Source organism: Anguilla anguilla, chromosome 9 (assembly GCF_013347855.1).
Source record: "Anguilla anguilla isolate fAngAng1 chromosome 9, fAngAng1.pri, whole genome shotgun sequence".
NCBI lineage: Eukaryota > Metazoa > Chordata > Actinopteri > Anguilliformes > Anguillidae > Anguilla > Anguilla anguilla.
The window spans coordinates 13,319,535-13,331,203 of NC_049209.1; the positions used below are offsets into that span (position 1 = coordinate 13,319,535).

The 11,669-nt window shown below is 44.9% G+C and overlaps 1 protein-coding gene across 1 annotated transcript; it reads left to right on the forward strand.

The window, feature by feature from the left end:
- Window positions 1–284: 284 nt before the first annotated feature.
- Window positions 285–11,269, forward strand: LOC118235522 (desmin-like). The gene is made up of 10 exons (XM_035432953.1): window positions 285–384; window positions 954–1,095; window positions 1,408–1,554; window positions 2,240–2,359; window positions 5,670–5,765; window positions 6,712–6,840; window positions 7,767–7,883; window positions 9,626–9,736; window positions 9,973–10,097; window positions 11,149–11,269. The coding sequence occupies exons 1-10, from the start codon at window positions 296–298 to the stop codon at window positions 11,189–11,191; spliced, it is 1,119 nt and encodes a 372-aa protein (XP_035288844.1). The 5' UTR covers window positions 285–295; the 3' UTR covers window positions 11,192–11,269.
- The last annotated feature ends 400 nt before the right edge of the window (window positions 11,270–11,669 follow it).

An 11,669-nucleotide genomic window follows, 5' to 3' on the forward strand; every position in this document is an offset into this window, starting at 1 on the left:
TCGATATAGCAGCAAAGGGTTGACCAACTTCATATTAATGCCCATAACTATGGATGTGATGTTGGATGTCAGGTGTCCACATACTTTTGGCCATGTACTGCACGTGTGTAGATGATGGCCTCTGCCTTGTGTCTGCACTCTGCGAAATCCCTGCCTGCTAGTGTCACACCTATTATGGGCTCAGTATGTGCTGGGTGAGAGATCTCTCACCTGTGTGTTAGATTCCACTCTCGCCTGTACATAAGCCCCTGTGCTGCCCCGGTGCCAGAGCCTGCTGCACAGTCACCCCGCCGCCATGCTGAGAGTATCGTCATACCGCCGGCTGTTTGAGGACGAACCGTGGGGCAGCCAACAGTCTGGAGGGCTGTACCTCTCCTCCGCGAGGTCAGTGTCCCCCTCTGGTTACTTGTGCAGTTCACAGTGGCATAAATGGGTGTGCTTGTCTTGGACTAGAGATGATACCTCAATAGTAGATGGGAAATTGCATGGCTGAGGCAAACGAAAGTGTCCAAAGGTGAGATCACTGTAGTTTGAACACCAGGAGGAAACCAACCACCTGTTGCCATGTAGAAAAGGAGAACGGTCTTGGTATATGTTTCTTGTTTTGCTGTTTGTATAACTATAGAAGGGTGTGGACTTTTGTGTTATATTTAAATATTTTTCATTTGCACACAAAGTATAGCTTTATGCTTCAACATTTATTATTTGTATTTTCTGTAGTTGTTCAGTAGGTTACAATGATGGTTTTCAGTCACCGTGGAAGACCAACTGGATGCAACCACCATAGGTTGCCTTTCTTGGAAAAAAATGTCTGTGTAGAATGCCTATACCTTTATGGCATCTGAACCAGAAACATCAATGATATGCATGTTACAGATATTTCCAAACGTGACCAAGCTGTTCTGCTGCATTGTATTACATACACTTGTGCTCACTCGATGTCTGTTTAGCAGAGGTGGGACCACAGAGTTCCAATGGCAGGAGCCTGATTTTAAAGCAGCCCATGCTCTGAACAGAGAGAGCATGTCTCGATTTAAGAAGGAACGTGTCCTGATTGCTGAACTCAATGACCGACTGGCCCTGTTGATTGAAACGGTGAGGCCAAATGAGAGAGCACTGAGAGAAATTTGAGTACAAAATAATTTTCAGGTATAGTGCACACATGTGTATGTGAAAGTTGTGTATGTAAATGATGGTAAGGTCAGTGTAATAAGATAAGCCGTCTAACAGTATGAGGTGTCTCCAGAGTGTTACCAGTGCCATGAACGCCGTTGTTGTAGGCCCACGTGTCCGCTTGTGGAAATACATGCTTTGGCAGTCACCAGTGTAACACTCCAACCTGTAACATTCAGCTGCACTGTGGGCCTGTGTTGCGGGAAGTTGTGACTTGAGTCATCATTCTGTTAGGCCCGTTGTCTGGAGGAAGACAATGAGTCTCTGGAGGCCCAGATCCTGGAGTTGGAGGAAAGATTGAGCAGCCAGGACACTGACAGCTCCACTGGGGTGCCTGAATGTGGCCTGGAGCTGGTGGTGGAGCGACTGCGCAGAGAGAAGGTGCTGCGCCAAAAACTGCCCCCCCGTCATTGAGATTATTGAGGCTCAAACTCAGCCTGCCTTGCTAGCACACTCCTGGTCCTTGTTTTGCTATAGTGAATTCCTTTATCTTAGTGGAAAACCAGGCAGAGCTGTCCTGTGTAAGCACCTGAGTGTTCCCTGCTTGGTCACTAGATGGCACTGCAACAGCGCACAGCTGCATTTCCTTGTTTCGAGAATATATTTTGAGCACCGATTGCTGTCCATAGTCAGCCTGCTGACACACGTCTCTGGGATGTGCTGACAGAGGCTGGTGGAGTGCCAAATGTGCCAAACAGCAAGCAGTCACCCGCTGGGAGACGTCTCGCACCACAGCTACAGGTGCCACTTAGGTTGCTTAGCAAGAGTTCACGCTGCCGTCCTCATGAGTCGCCTTCCTAGGTGCCAAAATCTCATGTTCAGACATACTTTTTAGATGTTCTGAATGGAGCAGGTGGCATGTTGTGACATGTTATTTGTAAAATGCCCAGCGCACATAAAATTTGATTGATTGATTGATTGATGGATGGATGCATGCAGCCGCTCCCCTACTGAAAAATTATCCACAGGACTGGTAGAAATTCTATAGAGAATTCATTTAGGCTATGAGTATACTACAGAATATGTACCAGAGGGGTCGAGTGACTGTTGTCTCATTGCACTGTAGGAACAGATCCTGTGTGACGTCGCAAAGTTGAAGGGAGAGCTGGACCTTCTGCAGGTGGAGCATGCCGAGGCAGTCAAGCAGAGGTCACTGATCTACCTGGAGAGGGAGGACGTTGCCCTGGTAATGTCACAGTGGCACTTTCAGCTGATTATCTCCTTTTTTACCCTTCTGTTGAACCTTTGTTGTTTTTGTAAACGCTAGACACAACAATAGCTATCCTCTTCACTCCAGCCAAGGGAGGCAGTTTTCAGTAAACAAACAAGGATTAGTTTAGCTTAACACACTTTCCTTCAAGTAAGAAAAAAGCAATGAAGCATTACTCTGCCCAATTTGTATTTCCATTTTAATAATAAGCAGCAATAAAGGTGCAGAATATTTGCCCCACTAGGTGGCACTGTTGGTCCAGTACCTTTTGTACTGCATCAACATTTCCAGGTTTAGGCGGTTTCTTAGAGTAATAAAATGTTTCGGCAACACATCAACACGACTGCTAATCTCCCAATTCACTCACTCCTGCAGCCAGTTCTTGGATCTTGGCCACTAACCACAATAAACCTCAACTTGCCATCTCAAATACCAGATCGCAAGCAGCATTTGGTTGCTTGTCTGTCACTAATTCAGAGGAAGCTTCTGATTGAACACTTGGACCACATATGGAGACAGTAGGATCAGCAGGTCTGAGGTGTGCCGTGTCGGCCCTCCTCTGTGTTCAGTGACTGCCAGTGGTTGGTTTGGTTGAACAGCAGCCTTACGAAGACTCCCCAAAGTATGGGAATAGATGGCTGGAGACTCCACTGTCGCTTTTTTTGCATTTCAAAATCCACAATAGAGAAGGCTTGTTCAAAACCTGTTAAGCTCTTTCCAAAGCATTTGGGAAAGACAGGATATTGGGGGGATTTCTTTAGAGTACAGAGACAGAGCTCAGACTGTCTCCAATTACCGGCTTGTGTTTGTGAAGAGATAACGGGAACAGACGGCCCAGGCTTCGTTCATCAGGGACACATATGTTCAGGAACCGCACGGGGCTTCTGAGCTCCCTGATCCTTCCAATACATTCAAATGCCAATGCAGAGAATCCAAAGTAATTTAAATCATCATCAATTAATTAGAAGCTTAAAAAGCTGGATGAGCTATAAGCTCTATCTGCACTAGAATGGATTGAAGAAAGAGGTATTTGTGCCTAGTTAGCCCCCCTCACCCCCCTGCAATAGGGGGTGGGGTGGGAAAGAATTGGGGGGGGGGGGTTGGATGATGAGGGGGGTGCTCTCGCAGGATGCTTTCACGCCTAGATTGTTGACTGTTTGATTAAAATACAAGCTTGTTTCAGCAAGTTCGGAACATGCATATTATCTGACACTAGGGTGTGGAAGGGTGGCCTTCAACCAGTCGGAACTGAACTCCATGGTGCGATTGTTGGAATGCTCGTTTGCCAACTGTGTGCAGTATGAATTCAAATATGTTTGAGTTCTACAGTGCTATGAAAAAGTATTTGCCTCCTTTCTGATTTCCTCTATTATTGTCACACTGAATGTTTCAGATCTCTAGACAAAATGTAATATTAGACAAAGGGAACCCAAGTAAACACAAAAATCATTTTTTCATTTATTTAATGAAAAACGTTATTAAACATTCATATCACCTATGTTAAAATGTAACTTCCCACTTTATCTTAATAACTGGCTTGCACCACCAATTGCAACCAAACACTTCCTATAATTTGATATCCATCTTTTACATCACTATTTTAGCTCACTCTTGTTTGCAGAACTGCTTGAATTGGTGAGTGTTTGCATATACTGCTTGTTTCAGGTCCTGCCACAGCATCCAACTCTATTGGATTCAATTCAGGACTTTGACTAGGCCACTCCAAAAGTTTAATGTTGTTTCTTTTCAGCCTTTCAGATATGGACATGCATTTGTGTTTTGGATCATTGTCTTGCCGCATAACCCAAATTATGCTGAGCAAAATTCATGATTTCTTCAATGATGGCAAGCCATCCAGGTCCTGAGGTAGCAAAGCATACCCACACCATCCCACTACCACTGCCATGTTTGACTGTTGGCATGATGTTCTTACTGTGAAATGCTATATTTGCATTAAGCCAGATATAATGGGCCCCATGTCATCTAAAAAGTTCTACTTTTGACACTCTTGTGTCAATAGAGCATTATTTCAAAATGCTTGGTGATCATCCTGGTGCTTTTTTGCAAATTTCAGAGGAGCATTGATGTTTCTCTAGGTTAGCAGTGATTTCCATCTTGCTACTCTCCCATGAATCCCATTTTTTCCCCAGTCATGAACGCTGGCTTTAGCTGAGGCTTGAGAGGCCTGCAGGTCTTTGGATGTTCTTCTGGGATCTTTTGTGACTTGCTGGATGAGTTTGTTGCTGCTCCCTTGGAGAAATATTGGCAGACGGGCCACTCCTGGGAAGATTCACCAGTATCCCAAGTGCTCTCCATTTGGAGATAATGTCTCTCACTGTGGTTTGGTGGAGTTACTAAACCTTAGAACTGGCTTTGTAACCCTTTCCAGACTAATATTTCAACACCTTTTTTTTCCATACCTCTTCAGAAAGTGGGATATGATCAGGGCAGCATGTGCTTGTAGAAATTTTGTGCTGACTACTTCATTCTGAATCAGCTGAATCTACAGTAATCATCAATTGAATTTGGTTAATTGGTTGATTGAGTAACCAAGGGGACAATTACTTGGGTAACATGGGCGTTTAATACCTTTTTTAATTAACTAAATGAAATTATTTTAAAAATGTGTTTTGTATTTCCTCTGTTTTTCTTTGTCTAATAATACATTTTGTCTAAAGATCTGAAACAATTCAGCGTGACAAATATGCAATAATAGAGAAAATCAGGAAGGGGCAAATACTTTTTCATGGCACTGCAACTGCTTAGACAGGACACCAACAACTGTGGAGGACCCTGTTGAGAAGTGAAGCATTTACCTTTCGTCAGTGCTCTCATCCTCAGATATCACTCATGAATGATTTCCAAAAAGACAGATGTTTTCCACAGGCAATTTTTTCTTCATATTCATTTCTGTTGTAGTTCAATCTTAAAAAACACCTAATTGCACACAGGAAATGCAAAATCCCAGCAGGTTGAGTGTCTATAGTCCACATGATGATGTGTCCTCCAGGAACTTCTGCTACTTCTGCAACAGGTGAAATAGAATAATGAAAAGCTGAAAATGAAAAGCTTTAATCTGAAAATTAGTGAATATTGGCCCATATGTCATTGACTAAACAAACAAATTTAAATTCATCTGCAAAGGAATTAGCTTGACTGAATTTTTCCAATCATATCTTAAATTTGTTTGGCAGAGCACTGGGATGCAAGTCATATCAGAATGAACTGTGTGGAAGTGCTCTTAAGAGGGTGTTTTACTTTACCTTGCTCTCTGATGCCCCCCTAGGATGTTGATGTAGTGACCGCTGATTGCCTGGCCCTGAAGGACCAAGTGGCCATCTACGAAGAACAGCTGGCCATGATGCGGGTGGAGTATGAGTCGGTGAGATTTGTCAATCCCCTCCTGCCCATGCAGAAATGGTAAACAAAATCTGTTAAATTATGTTTCCATTGGCTGATGATGGTACAGTAGGAAAGACCTCTGATCAGAGGGAGAATAAATATTTGCTTTGTAGCTATTAGGTACAAGGTGCACTGATCGACAGCTGCCTCACTTAAGAACCAGCCATGTGACGCTGTTTAAGAGAACGTCAACAGAGTGTCACAGATGGGCCCAGCATTGGTGCTGACCGGGCATCACCATGTGGTGCTGCAGGATCCTGTGGCTGTGATCCGCAGCAAAGCCAAATGCTGGAGAATGTAGATATGAGACAGCCAGCCAACTAACTAGGCACAATACTGACAGGCAGCACTTTCCTCTCCTTACCATTATCTCTCTTTCTCTGTCTGTCTCTTTCTCTCCTTTCTTTCTTTCTTACTCTCTCTTTCTCTCTCTCTCCATTCCCCCCCTGCTTCTCGCTTCATCACTTTATCTGTCTTTTCCTCCTTCTCGCTCGCTCTTCATCCTCCTTGCTGCTGACAGATGTTCGCCTGATCAGAGAGCTGAGGGCATAAGTGCTACAGAGACGGGAGAAAGGAGCGGAGCTTTCAGTCAGACTGGGGTTTTCTTTAAAAACAGCTTACACTTACACAGCATTTAGCACACTCCCTCTGAGACTTGAACAATAACTCAATATGTTGGACTGTATGGAATGAAACAGAAGTTCTCCTTGTTTTATTACCCATAATTATTTCTAGTATTTCTATACACTTCATATTCCCATAGTAAGTTTACTGAGGTATCATTTATTCCTATTATAGCAGACAAGCCGAGTGTTTGATTGCATGTGACTTTCTTAAGTCCCGTATTTTTGCATTATAAATCATTTGATAGGTATTGCGACTTGAAGACAAGCATGCGGGGCGCTTAATGTTCATACTGTCCGCAGAGGGTTGAGAAAATTTCCGAACCTGCTGCTGCTGTTCCCATGGTAACCTTGGAGTTCTCCAGCCCTGATGTCACCCCTGCCATCTTGGACATCAAGGAATATTTCAGCCAGCTGGCTGAAAGCTTGCAGGTATTCGCACCACCAACAAGCCTTCAAACTGCTCCTGCCATCAGCTTAGAGAGATTTTGTATGATAAGCTGTGGCCTAACAAACTGGCACAACACAGAATCAAGATCTGGTAGTCCTGGGTGTGCTGTACAGAGCACCCGCATAATTATCTGTGTTAATGTGTTAATGTATGGAAGCTGTGGGTTAGACTGTGGAGGCTGTGGGTTACTGGATTAGAGCGTGGAGCCTGTGGGTAAGAGCGTGGAGGCTGTTGATTAGTGGGTTTGACTTTGGAGGCTGTAGGTTTGTGGGCTAGAGTGTGGAGACTGTGGGTTAGTGCATGGAGCCTGTGAGTTAGTAGGTTAGAGTGTGGAAGCTCTGGGTTAGTGTGGAGGGTCTGGATTAGTGGGTTAGAGTGTCTAGGCTATGGGTTAGTGGGTCCAAACTGGGCAGAGCATCTTGAGATGTGGAGAGGAGAGCCCTTTGGCCCTGGCCCAAATCTACAGGGACCAACATCCTGCCTAACTTAGATTCTCCCTCCCTCCATCCATCTCCCTTCTTTCCATTCTTTGCTGTCTGCCAGCTGAATTTCAGTGCTGATGACTTGGTCTGGACTCAATTAGTTAACTTCAAGGCACAGTTGTTTCAGTCACAAGTGATTGCACATAGGGATTCAGCTGTAATTGTGACTACTGACCAACTTTGGCACACCTGGATACCCAAAAGCGATTCACTGTTTTTCCGGCTTGTTCCTCTGAAGCTTGTAATTGGGGTGAAATTAACAGTGGGTTATGGTTAATTTGAGAGGTCTGGATGGAGAAAGGGCAAGTTGATTGCACTTTACTTCCTTGTTTTCTCTGGGCAATTGCACAAGGGGGACGCAAGTGGTATCTTTCCCCCTAATGAGTGAAATTTTGTGTTCTTAGTTGAGAATTGTACATCCTCAGTTTCAGTCTAAGGCAGCGGCCAGCATCGCTGTGGGCGAGCAGGGCGAGGGGGAGAAGGCCAAACTCTCTGGAACAGGAGTGACAGATGCGTCCAAGGTTGACGAGCTGAAGATGCAGGTGAGTAACCCTCCTACCCACACATGCTTGATCACTGTGGTGTCTCACAGACACGCATGTCCAACTACCAACTGGTGCTTTCCTGATATGTGTGAAAATCTGCTGCCTGGTACCTGCTTTAAAATGCCTCGACACATCTGTGAAGGTGCTGATTGGAGCTGTGAAGCTTAGGTACCCTGCCCCTGGCATTTTTTTGCAGACAAGATGGCAGCAAATCTGCTGTGAGGGGCAGTCTTACTGATAAACAGGTACAATATCTTGGCAAAAAAAACAAAAAATGTTCTGTTTAAATGTTTCAGTGACCAAGTGACTGACAGAATTGTTTACACTGAGAGCTTTAACCAGCTGATGTGAAGGTTGGGTTTGTCTTTTTCCTCTGCTTCCTATTGACAATTAATGCCACATGGTACAAGTTTGTCTTATCTTTCTGCAACTGAAAATATTTCTTAGCTTCAAGAATCTTGCTTCAAAAATCATACTGAAATCAAATAATTAAGCCAGATGGAGAGAGAACACTGACCCCGTGGACTAGATGCTGCAACATTCTGAGTCTGAGACTATCATGAAGTCATTGAAAGACGCGTGTCATAAATCTTTAATTTGCCCGTGCTGTATGCACAGCTGAAAAAAATTATACGCAATGAATGTGATTACTGGTACATGAGTTATAACAAACGTGCTAGCCTTAGCTCTGATTGGACAGGGTTGTGCCCCTCTCTTTAGATAAAACATTACCCCTCAAATCGCAAGGATGTTCATGGACCCTTGTCCTCTTCTGTTGTAAGCCATACACATGGAGCCAAGATGGTGCTTTCATCTCCCCTAACTTCACCTCCCTCCCCCAAAACCCCCCTCCCCCCGCCATCCGCCCCCCCCCCCCCCTCTTGTGTCTGTGGTGACGAAAGCTTTTACTCTCAATCCCCAAGGAAACATTCCCTTGCAATGTATGTGAAAAAGCAGCTGTGGCCTGTGGGGTCAGCACAGATGGGCATTGGCCATTCAGAGCTTGTGTGTCTTTTTGGGGTGCGGGTAGAGGGACGTAGGAGTTGGGAGATCAGGCTTATAGGGGAAACCGTGATGCGGCTCTCAGCACCCCGTTAATAACCATGGTCAGTGTGTTCTCTGATCCAGGAGAGGAAGAAACCAGCCCCTGAAATATCATTCATCTCTGACTGCACATTGTTTAAGTTGCCTGATTACTGTAATTATTCACAGCAATGGCTGTGCTGACGAAGGTCTCATGTGTTGTTTCTTGCAAGGTGACAATTAATATGATTTGACCTTTCTTCTGAATGTTTTGGGCTGTATGCAGTTACAAAATGCATCGAGATTGATAACAAGTATATTACTTTTAGACACAAGAAAATTAATTGTACCTGTTTTGCAAATCCCAAACGGAGTGATGCAGTGCACAAACACAGCGGTAATATGTCTTTTACATATGTGTTTGATCAAGCCATCTAGAAGTTACCTCATTATCCTTACCCTGGGGATGCTGCATTTGGCTCAATGTGTCTACCTGTCTGTCTGCATCAAAGAGGGACTGTAATGATTTTTATCCACTCAATGCTGAGGTTGAAACAAAGGCAAAGGTCTGCATGCAGTCTGCTTTCCTTCTTTGTTGAGTAATTGTGTGCTGACAGCGTATGCGTGCGTATTGTACAGTAGCAGACTTTTCTACGAGCGTAGACGTTATCAGTTCATATGTGCGTAATCGTGTCCATCTGTGTGCCTCTGTTCAGATTGCTGAGCTGCAGAAAGAGCTAGCAGACCTGGAGAGATACGGAGAGGAACTGGATGACAAAATCTTACAGAGGAGAGCTGCTTACCTGGAGGAGGTTGAGGAACTGGAGGTAAAGACACAGACAGACAGATGCACGCACACACACGTACATGTACTCGCATGCAGAAAAATCTATTTGATTGTTTGCTTTTTTAGAAGCAGTGTTTATCGCAGGTTATTTTTTAGATTCTGCCAGATACCATTCTTGAATGTATTGCTCCACTGACGTTATCAGTTGGAAGACTGGAGTCAGTCTCTCCCTGGTGACCTTTGAATGTGCCTCACCCGCCCGGCTCTGATTGGCAGAGCTGCTTGGCTGAGCTGGAGGCTGCCCAGGCCCAGCTGGAGGCACAGATGAGGGATGAGTGCGGAGACTATCAGGACCTGCTGACTGAGAAGATGGCCCGGGATATGGAGATAGTCTACTACAGGTGAAGGCTCAGTGACACATAGATCTAGGGAAGCTTTCCAACTCATTTTTGTCATGATCTTGATCAGATCTGTAGGTTGTCTAGCGATTTGGTGACCGGGTGTGCTTTGGAAGCCAACGACATTTAAAGTTGGCAACTTCTCTACGGCAGAATTGGGGCCTCACCATTCTGACATCATTGTCTGCAAGAGGTTATCGTGCGGGCAATATGTTTTCCTGCCAACAGGCATTCCTAAGGAGGGAAATTGGTTTCCTAGGTTTCCTGGTCATCAGGAAGTAGATTGCAAGGTGGTGATGCCAATTGTGATGTAATTTCCTTTGCTTTGAAGACACCTGTGCCGTTCCTTGTTTAGAAAGTCAACCTTATATAAAAAGTGCCTTGTATAGTGAATGACGCATTGTAGCGTTTTAGGTCTCCACCTCTGACCCTCCTCGAACACGACTGACGAAGGCCTTCCTGTAGTTTCATGTGTCAGGAAGTGCATGTCTGAGCCGCAGTGCAACCTTTGCCCTCACTGGTCCACAACAATCCGCAAGCAGAATCAGTTCCTGTGAACACATTGTGTCCTCTAGACAGAGCATATCAAGCGACCTGCTTTCATGTCTTAACCCCAGTTTAAAACTGATGGTCAATGACAATGAAAAAACAGGTTGGAAGTAATCGCCATTATTTTAAAATCACAGGCACATTGTCTTCTTTGATTAAAACTGCAAATAAGAGATGAGGTCTGGGTCCTTTTCATTCAATTTTGTTCACAAAATCTGTCTGAACATCATACCCTAATGACACTATTATGAGCGTCATTTGCCAGTAGAATTCATTAAGGAGGCCACCAGAGTATTTTTAAACAGATGCTCATTGATTGCGGTCCCCAGTGGCCGTTCCTCAACCTAGATTATGAAACTAAGAAATGAATACATGCGTGATGCCCTAGTGATTGCACTGTCTTGTTAGAATGACAAGGGGGATTCAGTGGAGAGTCAGGAACGCATTAGAAACTGATATTGCATCACAATACTAAGATGTGTCTTCCTTTAATGCTGTCACTCAGGGGATTGGTCGAAGTGGAAGAAGAGCGGTTGCACTTTCTGTAGCGGGAGATGAGGTCAGCTGCAGCAGGAGGAGAACGTATGTGAGCAACTAACACACTCCCTAGAGCAACCTTGGTAAAAAGCCAATCACCATGCAGTGCAACAGCCTGGCCACGCGTGTTAATGCGTGGGTCGCTTTGACATATTCGCACAAATTCTTCTTCACCGGGCCTTTGATAAATGGTCATGGGCCCTCTGAGCCGTGCTTGACTACAAAAGAGACAGCGTGTGAGGTGGAGTTCAGAGTGGAGACCTGTGTGGGAGGCCCTGGAGAAGATCACGGCTCTTCCTCAGTGCTTGGAGCTTGCCCCAGTCCATCCCTCCCTGGCCCGTGGCAGTCACCGAGTCCTGCTTGCGTGCTCAACTGCCTCCTGAGTGAAGAGTGACACTAATTAGCCCCCCCAGGGGCTGCACCACTTAACCTCTCCTCTGTCTCTTGAGTTTATGCACGGCTTCCATGCTGAGATAAGGCGCCTCAAGC

Excerpts from the sequence above, each read along its gene's own strand:
- LOC118235522 (XM_035432953.1), top strand. The coding sequence starts at position 296 with ATGCTGAGAGTATCGTCATACCGCCGGCTGTTTGAGGACGAACCGTGG. Across the intron at positions 1,555-2,239 it reads AGCGACTGCGCAGAGAGAAG|GAACAGATCCTGTGTGACGT; the intron begins GTGCTGCGCCAA and ends ATTGCACTGTAG. Across the intron at positions 2,360-5,669 it reads AGAGGGAGGACGTTGCCCTG|GATGTTGATGTAGTGACCGC; the intron begins GTAATGTCACAG and ends ATGCCCCCCTAG.